This window comes from Temnothorax longispinosus, chromosome 7 (assembly GCF_030848805.1).
Source record: "Temnothorax longispinosus isolate EJ_2023e chromosome 7, Tlon_JGU_v1, whole genome shotgun sequence".
Classification (NCBI taxonomy): Eukaryota; Metazoa; Arthropoda; class Insecta; order Hymenoptera; family Formicidae; genus Temnothorax; species Temnothorax longispinosus.
This window is the reverse complement of record NC_092364.1, coordinates 21,703,906-21,715,084: the sequence shown is the minus strand read 5'-3', so window position 1 is coordinate 21,715,084 and position 11,179 is coordinate 21,703,906. Positions and strand designations below refer to the sequence as shown.

Here is an 11,179-nt window from a genome sequence, read left to right as displayed (position 1 = left end):
CAAAAGAGAAACCACGTCCGCGTGAGCTCAGCGTCGCGCTGAATGGGTTGTCAGGGTTGTCTCTTGTGTGAGTGTCCCTTCCATCTCGTTTCGACGGGACCGCGTGTCGTTTTTGGCATTGGTCATGGCTCACGGCTCTCGTCCGGCTCTTTCATTTCTCCGAGATGCTTCCGTCGAGCTGTGTAGCTCCAAGCTGACAATAAAATAATTTCCGAGGAAGCGTGGCACGGGCAGCGCAGATAACCACGGCTAACGACGCAACAAAAAAAGGCGAGAGAGAGAGAGAGGAAAGAGAGACTCTCCGACGACTTGGACTTCTCCGAGGGGACTCGATCGGCTCGATTTCGTTCGTGGGAGGATTGGGGAGGATGGAGAAGGGGGAGGGCGCGTTTTGACGCACGGTGACGGTGGCACGGTGCTCGTCGTCGATCGTGTCATTTGAGGAACGCACGTCGCCCGGCGCGGTATACACCTCCCGTGAGAACGTTATTCCTCCGTTACTGATTACGATACTCTCTCGATCCGCCCCGTCAGCGCGCGCGCGAGCACGCGCGTATATATGTGTGTGTGCGGACGCGTGTGTGCATGTGTGCGTGGCCGTGCTCGATCCGTGGAGGGCCACGATGGATTACGTGCAGATAAAGGACATCCGCGCGGGCCAGAAGAACATTAACGTAGTGTTTATCGTTTTGGACGTTAGCCACCCTACCATCACCAAAGAGAACCGCGAAGTTCGAACGTTCAAAGTGGCCGACAGCACCGCCTGCATGAACGTCTCCATCTGGGACGAGCCCAGTCAGCTCCTGATGCCGGGCGACATCGTGCGGCTCACCAAGGGCTACGCGTCCGTCTGGCGGCAATGCCTGACCCTCTACTCGGGCAAGAACGGCGACATCCAGAAGATCGGCGAGTTCTGCATGGTGATCAACGAGCAGGTGAACATGAGCGACCCGAACCCGATGCTGTCGCAGCAGCTGGTCAACCAGAGCGGCTCGGGCCCGCCTAGCAGCAACGTCAACGTCAACAACAGCATCACCAACAACGGCAACGCCAACAGTATCTCCGGTCAACCGGGACGGCAGCCTCTGGTACATAGATCACCGACAGCGTCACCCACGACGATTCCACCGGCGAGGCGGCACGGCACTAGCGATAGTAGCAATAAGCGCCGAACTAGGCGCGGGTCTAGGCGCGGTGCTAAGCGTCGGAAAATTTTATAAATTATCTTACCTTTTACTTTACTTGACGTTCTTGTCGTTATTGTCGAATTACATTCGAGACATTTGCAAGCGCGACGGGGATACAGAGCGCGCGGCGATCCCTTCCGAATGTTGAATTGAGAATTATGCAGTCTCGCATGGTGTTTTCGTCGTTGTGTCTTTTAATTGGCAAAAAGTTATCTGGAAATTTACATTTTAACGTTTCTTTTATTACAAAATTTATATTTTACGTTTATTACAAAATTTTTATATTACGTTTTATGTTAAAAGCCGCTTAGGTACCTGCAATAGACTTCAATAAGTGCGAAGTCTGAAAACACATTAAAAAAAGCGTTAAAAATATTGATTATGTTCCTGCTTTTTTTTTTCTTTAACCCTTTATTACCTTTATACCCTTTTTTCTTTAACCCGATCTAAAAATTATTCCTCGTAAATGAGCGTAGATCAAAAGCATTTCAAATCCTCTTAATTTTATTTGGTCTAACATGGAGCAAAGAATTTTTATCCCCTGGAGGAACTCAGGAATCTTTACTTGGAGATCTCAAAGGTATGTTTGTCGATCGTAATCGCGTATAGATACAAATGCTTGAAGAATTGTGCGATAGGTTGTTATAATGCATCGTATCCAATTCGACTCGACATTGGACCACGAAGGTAACTTTTAACGGAGCTTAATCAAGGGCCACTATTTCCAACGCGCGTCTGTTGACTTCCGACCGACCGTTAACTTTTCAGAATAGCTAATAGAAGTTGGCTATTTTGAAAGTTGACGGTCAGTTAGAAGTTAAAGGACGTTGGAGATAGTGAATCTCTTGTGTTCGAGAACGTCTTGCCATGCTCGATAACGTCGAGTATCCAGCCTATTCCGATTGAAAAGGACACATGTAATCTGTCGTAGGCGAGTCAGAGTAACACAACGGCTCCCGGTAGCGGATCTGCGGCGAGTTCGACGACCGCGAAGAGCGGAAACGGCAGCGGTGGTGGCAGCGGCGGCAACGGCAGCAATACCACCCCCAGCGGCGGTGGAAGCGGTGGTAGCGGCAGCGGCAGCGGCAGTGGCAGCGGTTCAGGTGTATCCGGAGGATCGGCACGATACTCCTCGTCGGACTCGACGACGAAATCGGCGCCGACGACTAAGAGCAACTCGCGCGGACGCGGCGGCTACAGGAATGGCGGTCGTAGCAGCGACCGGAGATAACACACGAGAAGGAAGCTGATCATATGCGTGTAAACGAGCGAACGAATGAATGAATAACGTGGTGCGCACGACAGATCTGCGCGACTGTGTAATATATTGTTTCCTCGTTTCTTTAAAATTCCAGCTCTCGATGGGGATCTTGTCGAAAACTGGGGAACCTGCACTTACGTATCGGGAACAGCGGCCGACCGTTGTGTTGTCGCGCGAGGTATTCCCTGAGAGCGAACATGCCAAGTTTCGTCTTTTAGATTCCACCTTCGCGAGCGATTCTGTCGCTATAATGTTTCGAATCGCTTCAGACATCATTTCAGAAATGTCGGATCTTCCAAGAATCTCTTTAAAGAAAGCCATCTTCTTTCTTTATTAAAAAAATATATATATATAATTTCGACAAATGTAATGGCCAGTCTACAATGAGTCGAAATGCCAAGATTTTTATAATTGTTAAGGCTGTTGAGTTTCTTCTAAAATTTTCTTGGAAGCCTCTGATTTTCTACAATACTTCTAAAGTGATTCGAAGAGCGTGCTTATTAATACCGTCATTACTCGTCGATAGCTCGAAATTTTAAATTATTTTTATAATTGGAAGTGTCTCGCTTCTAAGGGAATTTCTCCAGAGTATACTAGATAAGCAAATCCTTTCTTGACATTCGTGACATCCTTATTGGATATGCAGGGTGATACTTAATTACATACAACAAAAACAAAAATACAACACAGTATTAAAAAAAAAATAAAACATTAATGTGATGAAAATTGCTTCATTAGTATGAAATTATGGTATATGGTAACACCTCTTAGATTTAAAATTTATTTAGTGCGGACAGATTCTAGTCAGCTACATTTTTTTGCTCATCTAAAGCAACTGTTGCCAGGAAAAAAAAATTAATATTATAATAAATGCTGTGTTACAACTAGATGTTTAGGAAAAAAACTTTTGTTAATTTTAAAATATCATGCATATTTACTTGATGTATGTAATTAAGAATCACCCTTTACTATATACATATGTATGTTTCATATGATCTGTCGCGCGAATATTTGTACCCGAATATATCAAACATTTTGAGTTTATCCCGACGATTATCCTCGATTAACTATTAAACCTTAAACGACGCAAATGAGTTATTTACTTTGAGCAGTTCATACGTGCAATCGGGACCGATACGAAATATTATAACACACATTGTAATAATAACAAACAGATTGTATGGTGAAAATAAAAAATCAAAAACTGGATATGGAAATCCCTTTTTATATGCCTGCGATTAATTCGCTTGAGTAATTTGTCAATACATGTCAGATCTATTTGTATTTCGACTAAAAATATCGTTAAATAACTAAGATTCGGGTGTAACTTTTAATTTAATTTTTATATAAATGCATATAGTCATAGTTATAATTTTATATTAATATATATTAGTAGTCAATTGATTCTCTGAGTAATTTTATAAAAAAGATTAGAACCCGAGAGAATAATATAAATAAATAAAATTATAATGAAATACGAGCTAGAAGATATAAAAAGAATTTTTCACAAAATTTTATTAAAGTCAAGTTGTAAACACGGTGACATCGCCGTTGCAATTGAAGCTCACCGATTTGTAAATTATCTCATCTTTCTACAATTCAATTATTGTTTCCGTTTTATAAAATTTATCTGAATCTCATATACTTAAACGTTATCATGTTGCAATGCTGTTTTTTTTTCCAAAATCGTTCAATATTTTATTGCGAATTTATGGAAATTTAATAAATGATATTTTAACGTCGCGTTCGTGTTTCGCACATCTTACAAAACAGTGTAAAATTCTTTCCGGCTCATGCTCATGGCCGATAAAAGCCACATTATTTCGAGATAATCGTAAACATAGCGTTTTACCCGTTGGAAACAATTGTGGACATGGCTACGTAGTTCAACATATACGTTTTGTGTATATAGAGGCGCTAGTGGACAGATAAACATAGAATTGGTCAAGGAAGAGGTTAGCCAATGGCCGCGTTCAGCAGACACAACTGTTGAGTTCGTCTTATCAATACTCTGCGTTGATTGGTTGGTTCCAAAAGTAAGAGCCAATCACGTTCGACTGGTACTGAACGGCTTGGTCCGCTGAACGCGCTTAATGGTGAACGCTGATTGGCTCCGCCATTTCCCGATCAGCGCTTTCGATTCTTTAGTGGGAGTGAGACAAAGCTATATTGGTCCGCCATTTATCGACAAGACGTTAGTGGGAGTGAGACAATAAACACAAATATGGTCGCTCTCGTGTTTACTCCATGTATTTCGCGCTAAAAACGGAATGATTTTTCGGTATTGAGAATACTGATGGTTTAATTGAAACATTCTTGTTATTGCTAACCTTGCATTGCTGCATTCTGTGTATTTTGTTCGTCTGACGCAAGGACCATTAGATTTTGACGTATAAAAATTTTTTGTGTCGGACATACATGATAATCGAGATGGAACAGGTATTGTGATACATATATAAATTATGATAAACATCTACAGTTGCTTTTCATTTACACTCAAGTGATCTGAGTCACTCAGTTATGTGAATATTTTATACTCAGGTAAGATTTGTATTTATTTTGGTGATAAAGCTATCGCATAATAATACAGGTCCATAACCTCACTTTAAAGCACATGGTCTCGATTGTGGATAAAAACTCACTGCATTTAACTGAGTTGCAAGTGAGAATTATCTGAGTTTCGATGTAAATGGAAAGCAACTAATATGTTCATAAAATATATATTTAAAATACTTAATTATATTTGCCCTGATTTTTACATCTACGCTCGTTTTATAGGACTTGAAAGCTAAAATTGACCAAGCTTGTCGTACCGCAGAAGAATTCACAAAACTGTACTACGAATCTTTAGACAAGCGGAGATATGTAAGTAACAATAATACTGTCAAACGTATTCTTTCTTGATTATATATTTTAATTTTATATGTAATCTGTCTTAGCTGATTTCAAGAATGTACATGGATAGCGCTACTCTGATATGGAACGGAAATGGGGTAACAGGCAAAGACAATATACAAAAATTCTGGACGGATCTACCATCTTCAGAACATAGTGTCCATACTCTTGATGCTCAGCCAATTACAGGTAAATGCTAATAATTACATTATTCTTAAATAAATTATGTTAACTTTACTTGTATTTTTTACTGTAAAAATTTATACATATTACATTGTATTTTAATTTGTATAACTTAAATTTTGATAATATTTTCAAATAAATTCTCACTCTAATACTTGTATGTAATGATATTCATATTTGTATTTCATATATAACATTTATCTTAATAGCACGCAATACCAAGAGATTGCTATTTAAATTTATCTTCTGTCTATTTATTCTTTATCTTCTGTCTAATTTTATCTTTCTGTAATATGTTAATAATAGGTCCAGAGGTAGCCAACCAATTAACGTTTCTCGTCAAAGTCGGTGGTCAAGTGAAATACGACGACAAGAATTCAAAACCGTTTAATCAAACTTTCTTAATTACGGCTATGGGTGATAAATGGAAAATTGTAAGCGACTGCTTTCGAGCACAAGAACTATTAGATAATAATACAACAAGTTAGTATTATTGTATTAAGTAGGTGTTTAAGAGTATAATAAATATGTTATTTTATACTGTGATGTATAACTTAATTTTTATTTTAATAAATTTCTTTATTGCAATATGTATCTATAATATATGACCCACATACACACATATATACATAGATGAATGAAAAATGAGATTAACAATATATGTACTTATTTGAAAACAAGAACGAAATAATTTAGACAATTGCTAGATATTGCTATCAGAGACAAAATTCAATTGTAAAAAAAATTGATAATTTTTTTCATTTTTACTTTTAATCTTTTAAATCAATGTATAAAGGCAATATTTAAGTTTTGTATTAATAAATTAGTATGCTCGTTGATTCTTTAAGTGTATAATTTTACGAGAAAGATTAGAAAATGCACACACAAGACAGAATATAAATAAAATTATTATAATAAAGGAAACGTGATAGAAAATATAAAAATGAATTTTTCCCTTATATTCTAAAGAATAAAATTTTATGTTGTCAAAAACATTGAGACAAAGGAAAGTAAGTTACTGGTTTTATCTGTGTGACCCATCAAATGTTTACCAATTTATTGCGATGAACACAACAAGATTGTTAAGAACAACGGACATTAAGATCATTAAGGTCAAAAACAAATCGTCAGAAAGAAGTTAGCTTTCGTTTAGTATGGAGCAAGGAAGAGGAACATCTGTCGATCGAAGAACATCGAATCTGTAAAAGAAAAAAGATTGAAAGATATATGACGACACTAAAATTATTCAATTCCTGTTAACTTCTTACGCAATATTACTCGAGTGCAAATACTTTCTTTTAATTCTGGATAGTGCGTTTCCGAAAACCACGGTACGAGCAAACTGACAATTTTACATTTTAATACGGTACGTATTTCTCTTCTACGATATTCCATTAAATAATTGTTAAGTTTAAATACATGTTAATTATAATTAATTATAACTTTTATGGCAATGTATCACTATGTATATATATATCAATATAGAAAGTCTAAAGAAATCCGATAAGTATGCCACGGAATGCCAGATTTTTTATTCACGGAATCAACGATGTGCGTTTGCCATCGAAAATGCTATGTCGCGCAAGATCTATGAAAATGAATCCGATGGGATATAAAACAGTTAAAACTGACAATACATCGCAATACGTACGGCCGACCAAGGATATTCCTGGTCCAAAAGCACTACCTTTACTTGGCAATAACTTTAGATTTATGCCTTTTATAGGTAACAATTTATTTCGTCCATATATTCAATCGCGCATAGAAGGTCTACACAAAATAATGTCAGAATCATAATAGATGATAAACAGATATTCGAGTCACTTTACATGTTTAGAGTTTTTGTGTGTTGTTATTTAATAATGCAAACTTTTTTGGTTCTGACACATTGAAATAAAAATAAAGATAAAATATATTTACACTTTATATTTATCTATATATATTTTATAACTGGTCTATTAATTCTTATTAATTTATCTAAAATCAATTATTGGCATAAACGATGCAGGTGAATACTATAATGTGAATGTTCTGACACTGATGCGGATGCTGCGTGATAAATATGGCAATATCGTTAAATTAGACGACCCAACACAGGAACAACCGCGTATCTTTCTATTCTCTCCAGAGTTGTGTCAGGAGATGTATAAGTTGCAAGGCAAATGGCCATCGCGAATCGCCCTGGAGCCCTTGCATTACTATCGCCAGAGCAGAGAACACATCTACAACGGACAGTACGGCCTCGTAACAAGGTCAGATAACGACCATTAGGAAGAATATAACGAAACTTTATCCATAACGCATTGATGCCAAACAATCTTTCAATTTTTAATTCTTTTTTTCCTCACTATTTCTTTTTTCTGTTGGATATCTCTATATAATATCAGCTTGTAAATTATATATGACGTATTATTTTCTCTCTTGGTAAAAATGATTTTTTTCTGCATTTAGTCAGGGAGAATCGTGGCAGGACTTTCGATCAAAAGTCACTTTGCCCATGATGCGACCGGACATAGTCAAAACGTATGCTAGACAGATCAACGAGATAACCAGCGACTTCGTAGAGAAACTGCCAGCATTGCGAGATCCTAAAATTTTGGAATTGCCAAGTGATTTTATGAATGAATTATATAAATGGAGTTTAGAAAGTAAGTACGCGCATATGCAAGTGAATCGCAAGACTTTTATGTATCGTCAATATTTCATAATTCCCTTCAAAAATAACGCAAGACACAACTGTTGAGTTCGTCTTATCAACACTCTGCGCTGATTGATTGGTTCTAAAAGTAAGAGCCAATCACATTCGATTGCGACTCAGCGGCTTGGTCTGCTGAACGCGACCAAAATTGATGCAAATATATAAGCTCTGTTTGTAACAATGCGTTGAATTGACGAAACAGAACTTTAGAAAAAAATTCTTTTATATTATTTTATTTTTATATTGATTATATAATAATTAACAGCGATGTGTTCAATTGCGTTAAATTGCCGAATGGGATGCTTGAAGCCCAATCTTGCTGTGGACTCGGAACCGCAACAAATGATTAATTGCGTACAGGAAGCGTTCGATCTGATATATCGTTTGGAAAATCTGCCATCTCTATGGAAAGTGTACAATACGCGGAACCTCAAGAAGCTATTCCATGCTTTGGATACAATTAATGCGTAAGTATCGAAATTTATAATCGTTATACTAAATGCCAGAGAGAGCATATTATTCGCAAAATTCTCGCGAACTTGTTGCTTTTAATCACTCTTCATACGCCTTTTTTTTAAATAAAAATTAATATATATTTTATTTTTGTTATTTATATTTTTGTACTTTGCTTGTATATAACTTATCTTATATGTCGAAAATAAATAATTTAAAAGGCAATTTACTTGTTACCATAATCGGCATAATTTATAAATGATTTATAATATAAATTTATAATTATTTAGAATATCGGAAAAACATGTCGAATTCGCTAAAACGAAATTTTTGGAGACCGCAGATAATACGAATCTAAAAGATCGCAGTATATTAGAAAAACTTTTGAGTATTGATAAACAAACAGCTCACGTAATGGCTTTGGATATATTAATGAGCACTGATACGGTAAATATGTGGATATATAATCATATCTTTTATAAACTTTTATAAATCTTTTATAAATCTTTTATAAAATTGAAAATTCTTCCGAAGAAAATAATAATAAAATAGTACTAATAAATGGTTACAATATTTTAAGTTTTTTGACAGTTCTGAACAATATATAGATGAAGTATTGTTACTTATACATATATTCGTAATAGGCTATATAAAATTAAGAAATCTTATAGCAGAATTAATAGAATTACTAGAATTAAAAATAAATAACATTTTTTATTTTATATATATATATAGACTAGCAATGCAGCTGGCGCTTTGCTATATTATATGGCAAATAATGCGGAGAAACAAGAAAAATTGCGAGAGGAAGCAATTTCTGTATTACCTGACAAAACCACGCATATTACAGAAGACATCCTGAAGAATGTATCATATGTTAAAGCCTGTATTAAAGAATCTATGCGACTGTTTCCCATCGTCAGTGGCGTTTTAAGAACTATGCAGACGCAAGTATCCATAGGAGGATACACGATACCAGAAGGAGTATGTATAATAAAAATGCATTAAAAAATATGTAATTAAAAAATCTAACAGTCATTTTAGGTAATATAACAAATAAAATTCTGTGAGTCACAATCAATAAATTATGAATTCTTTAACGAATTTTAAATTATTTTTTGCCAAATGTGATTAAATGCCATCTGCATACCATCAGTATTTCATAATTTTTAACATCAAGTATTAAAAATTAAATTTCTATTAAAGTTTACTTTAAATTAAATGACAAATAAAACTTTGTGACCCTCAACCATCTGTTCATGTCATTCTCAATCACTCCTTACATGTCATCAGTCAAACGTTATGGCTTGTCACGCGCTGCTTTCGATGGATTCCATATATTTTCCGGAACCAGAGAAATATATTCCCGAGAGATGGATGCGGGGTAATCTCGAATACTTATCATACAAAACTTTGCATCCCTACGTGTACATGCCTTTCGGATATGGTGTTCGCTCTTGTGTTGGGCAAAGAGTCGCCGAGATGGAGCTCATGATATTTATTTTGAAAGTTTGTAAACTTTTATTATTTTTATTATTTTATTATTTATTCTAACATTTGTATTATTTTGCAAATTTTTATTAAATTGCAAAAGAATGTGATATATAAAAGTGTGTTTTTTATATATATAGGTCGTACGAAACTTTCGGATTGAGTGGCATTATGGACCGCTCGAATACAAGAGCCAGATTGTAAACTCGGTAACATCACCATTGAGATTCAAACTCATCGATTTGTAGATCATTTTTAATCTTTCCATAATTTAATCGTTTTGCGGAGTACTTCAATATTATTTAAATATAGGTATAACGTTACGTTCAAATGTATTCAAATTATATGGTATAAGTATACAAGGAAACAAAGCATTTAAAAGAAATTAAATTACAGGAAGTTAATTTAAAATATTTAAATAATCGTAAACTTTTTCATATGAATGTTTATTTCTCAAAATTAAAGTTTTATCCAATTGCTAATACAATACGCTAAATAATTTTATACTTAAGTTTTAATTATTTTATTATTGCAATAAGTGTTTAATAAAAAAAAAATTAATAATCATTGATACGTATAATCTTAATGTGATATATCTCCAATCTCGTCGAAATAATTAAAAATTATAATCGAGTACAAAAGCATAAAATGTTATAATTACACATTTTATTTATATTATAATAAACGTATTTTATATATATTTTATATGTATTATTGTATATTATATTTTCATGTACAAGTGTCTGTCCAGGAAATAGTTTTTTATATATATAGGCTGCGGTCGACTTGACGCTACAAATGCTTTGGAGCGTTCTTCTTCTCCTTCTTTCTTCATTGAAAGAAAAGAGAAGAGGAATATGCTTCGAAGCATTCGTAGCGTCAAGTCGACCACAGCCATAATTATATACAAAAATATATCGGTTCTGCCATCGGGATATTCGGGATGCGTTCTCCTTCAACCTGGACGATTCTCCGAGGACGGCCGCGGGCCGCTACGCAATATTACGCACG

The 11,179-nt window shown here is 35.5% G+C and overlaps 3 protein-coding genes across 3 annotated transcripts; all 3 read left to right on the top strand.

The window, feature by feature from the left end:
• Nucleotides 1-82: 82 nt before the first annotated feature.
• On the top strand, nt 83-3,657 carry LOC139816092 (uncharacterized). The gene is made up of 2 exons (XM_071783437.1): nt 83-1,088; nt 2,119-3,657. Exons 1-2 carry the CDS (start codon nt 624-626, stop codon nt 2,416-2,418), a joined length of 765 nt encoding a protein of 254 aa, XP_071639538.1. The 5' UTR covers nt 83-623; the 3' UTR covers nt 2,419-3,657.
• Nucleotides 3,658-4,641: 984 nt separating this feature from the next.
• On the top strand, nt 4,642-6,114 carry Nxt1 (NTF2-related export protein 1). Its single transcript, XM_071782959.1, has 4 exons — nt 4,642-4,887; nt 5,227-5,313; nt 5,388-5,532; nt 5,833-6,114. The coding sequence occupies exons 1-4, from the start codon at nt 4,867-4,869 to the stop codon at nt 6,012-6,014; spliced, it is 435 nt and encodes a 144-aa protein (XP_071639060.1). The 5' UTR covers nt 4,642-4,866; the 3' UTR covers nt 6,015-6,114.
• Nucleotides 6,115-6,573: 459 nt separating this feature from the next.
• LOC139816221 (cytochrome P450 CYP12A2-like) lies at nt 6,574-10,655 on the top strand. Its single transcript, XM_071783622.1, has 9 exons — nt 6,574-6,892; nt 7,012-7,252; nt 7,535-7,778; nt 7,978-8,174; nt 8,490-8,691; nt 8,968-9,124; nt 9,413-9,661; nt 9,971-10,186; nt 10,309-10,655. The coding sequence occupies exons 2-9, from the start codon at nt 7,036-7,038 to the stop codon at nt 10,414-10,416; spliced, it is 1,590 nt and encodes a 529-aa protein (XP_071639723.1). The 5' UTR covers nt 6,574-6,892; nt 7,012-7,035; the 3' UTR covers nt 10,417-10,655.
• The last annotated feature ends 524 nt before the right edge of the window (nt 10,656-11,179 follow it).

Bases quoted from the DNA above. Each gene is read 5' to 3' on its own strand.
- Nxt1 (XM_071782959.1), top strand. From the start codon at position 4,867: ATGATAATCGAGATGGAACAG. The intron at 4,888-5,226 runs GTATTGTGATAC...CTCGTTTTATAG, and splicing joins TGATAATCGAGATGGAACAG to GACTTGAAAGCTAAAATTGA. The intron at 5,314-5,387 runs GTAAGTAACAAT...AATCTGTCTTAG, and splicing joins CTTTAGACAAGCGGAGATAT to CTGATTTCAAGAATGTACAT.
- LOC139816221 (XM_071783622.1), top strand. From the start codon at position 7,036: ATGCCACGGAATGCCAGATTTTTTATTCACGGAATCAACGATGTGCGT. The intron at 9,662-9,970 runs GTATGTATAATA...ACATGTCATCAG, and splicing joins GATACACGATACCAGAAGGA to TCAAACGTTATGGCTTGTCA. The intron at 10,187-10,308 runs GTTTGTAAACTT...TTATATATATAG, and splicing joins TCATGATATTTATTTTGAAA to GTCGTACGAAACTTTCGGAT.
- LOC139816092 (XM_071783437.1), top strand. From the start codon at position 624: ATGGATTACGTGCAGATAAAGGACATCCGCGCGGGCCAGAAGAACATT. The intron at 1,089-2,118 runs GTACATAGATCA...AATCTGTCGTAG, and splicing joins AACCGGGACGGCAGCCTCTG to GCGAGTCAGAGTAACACAAC.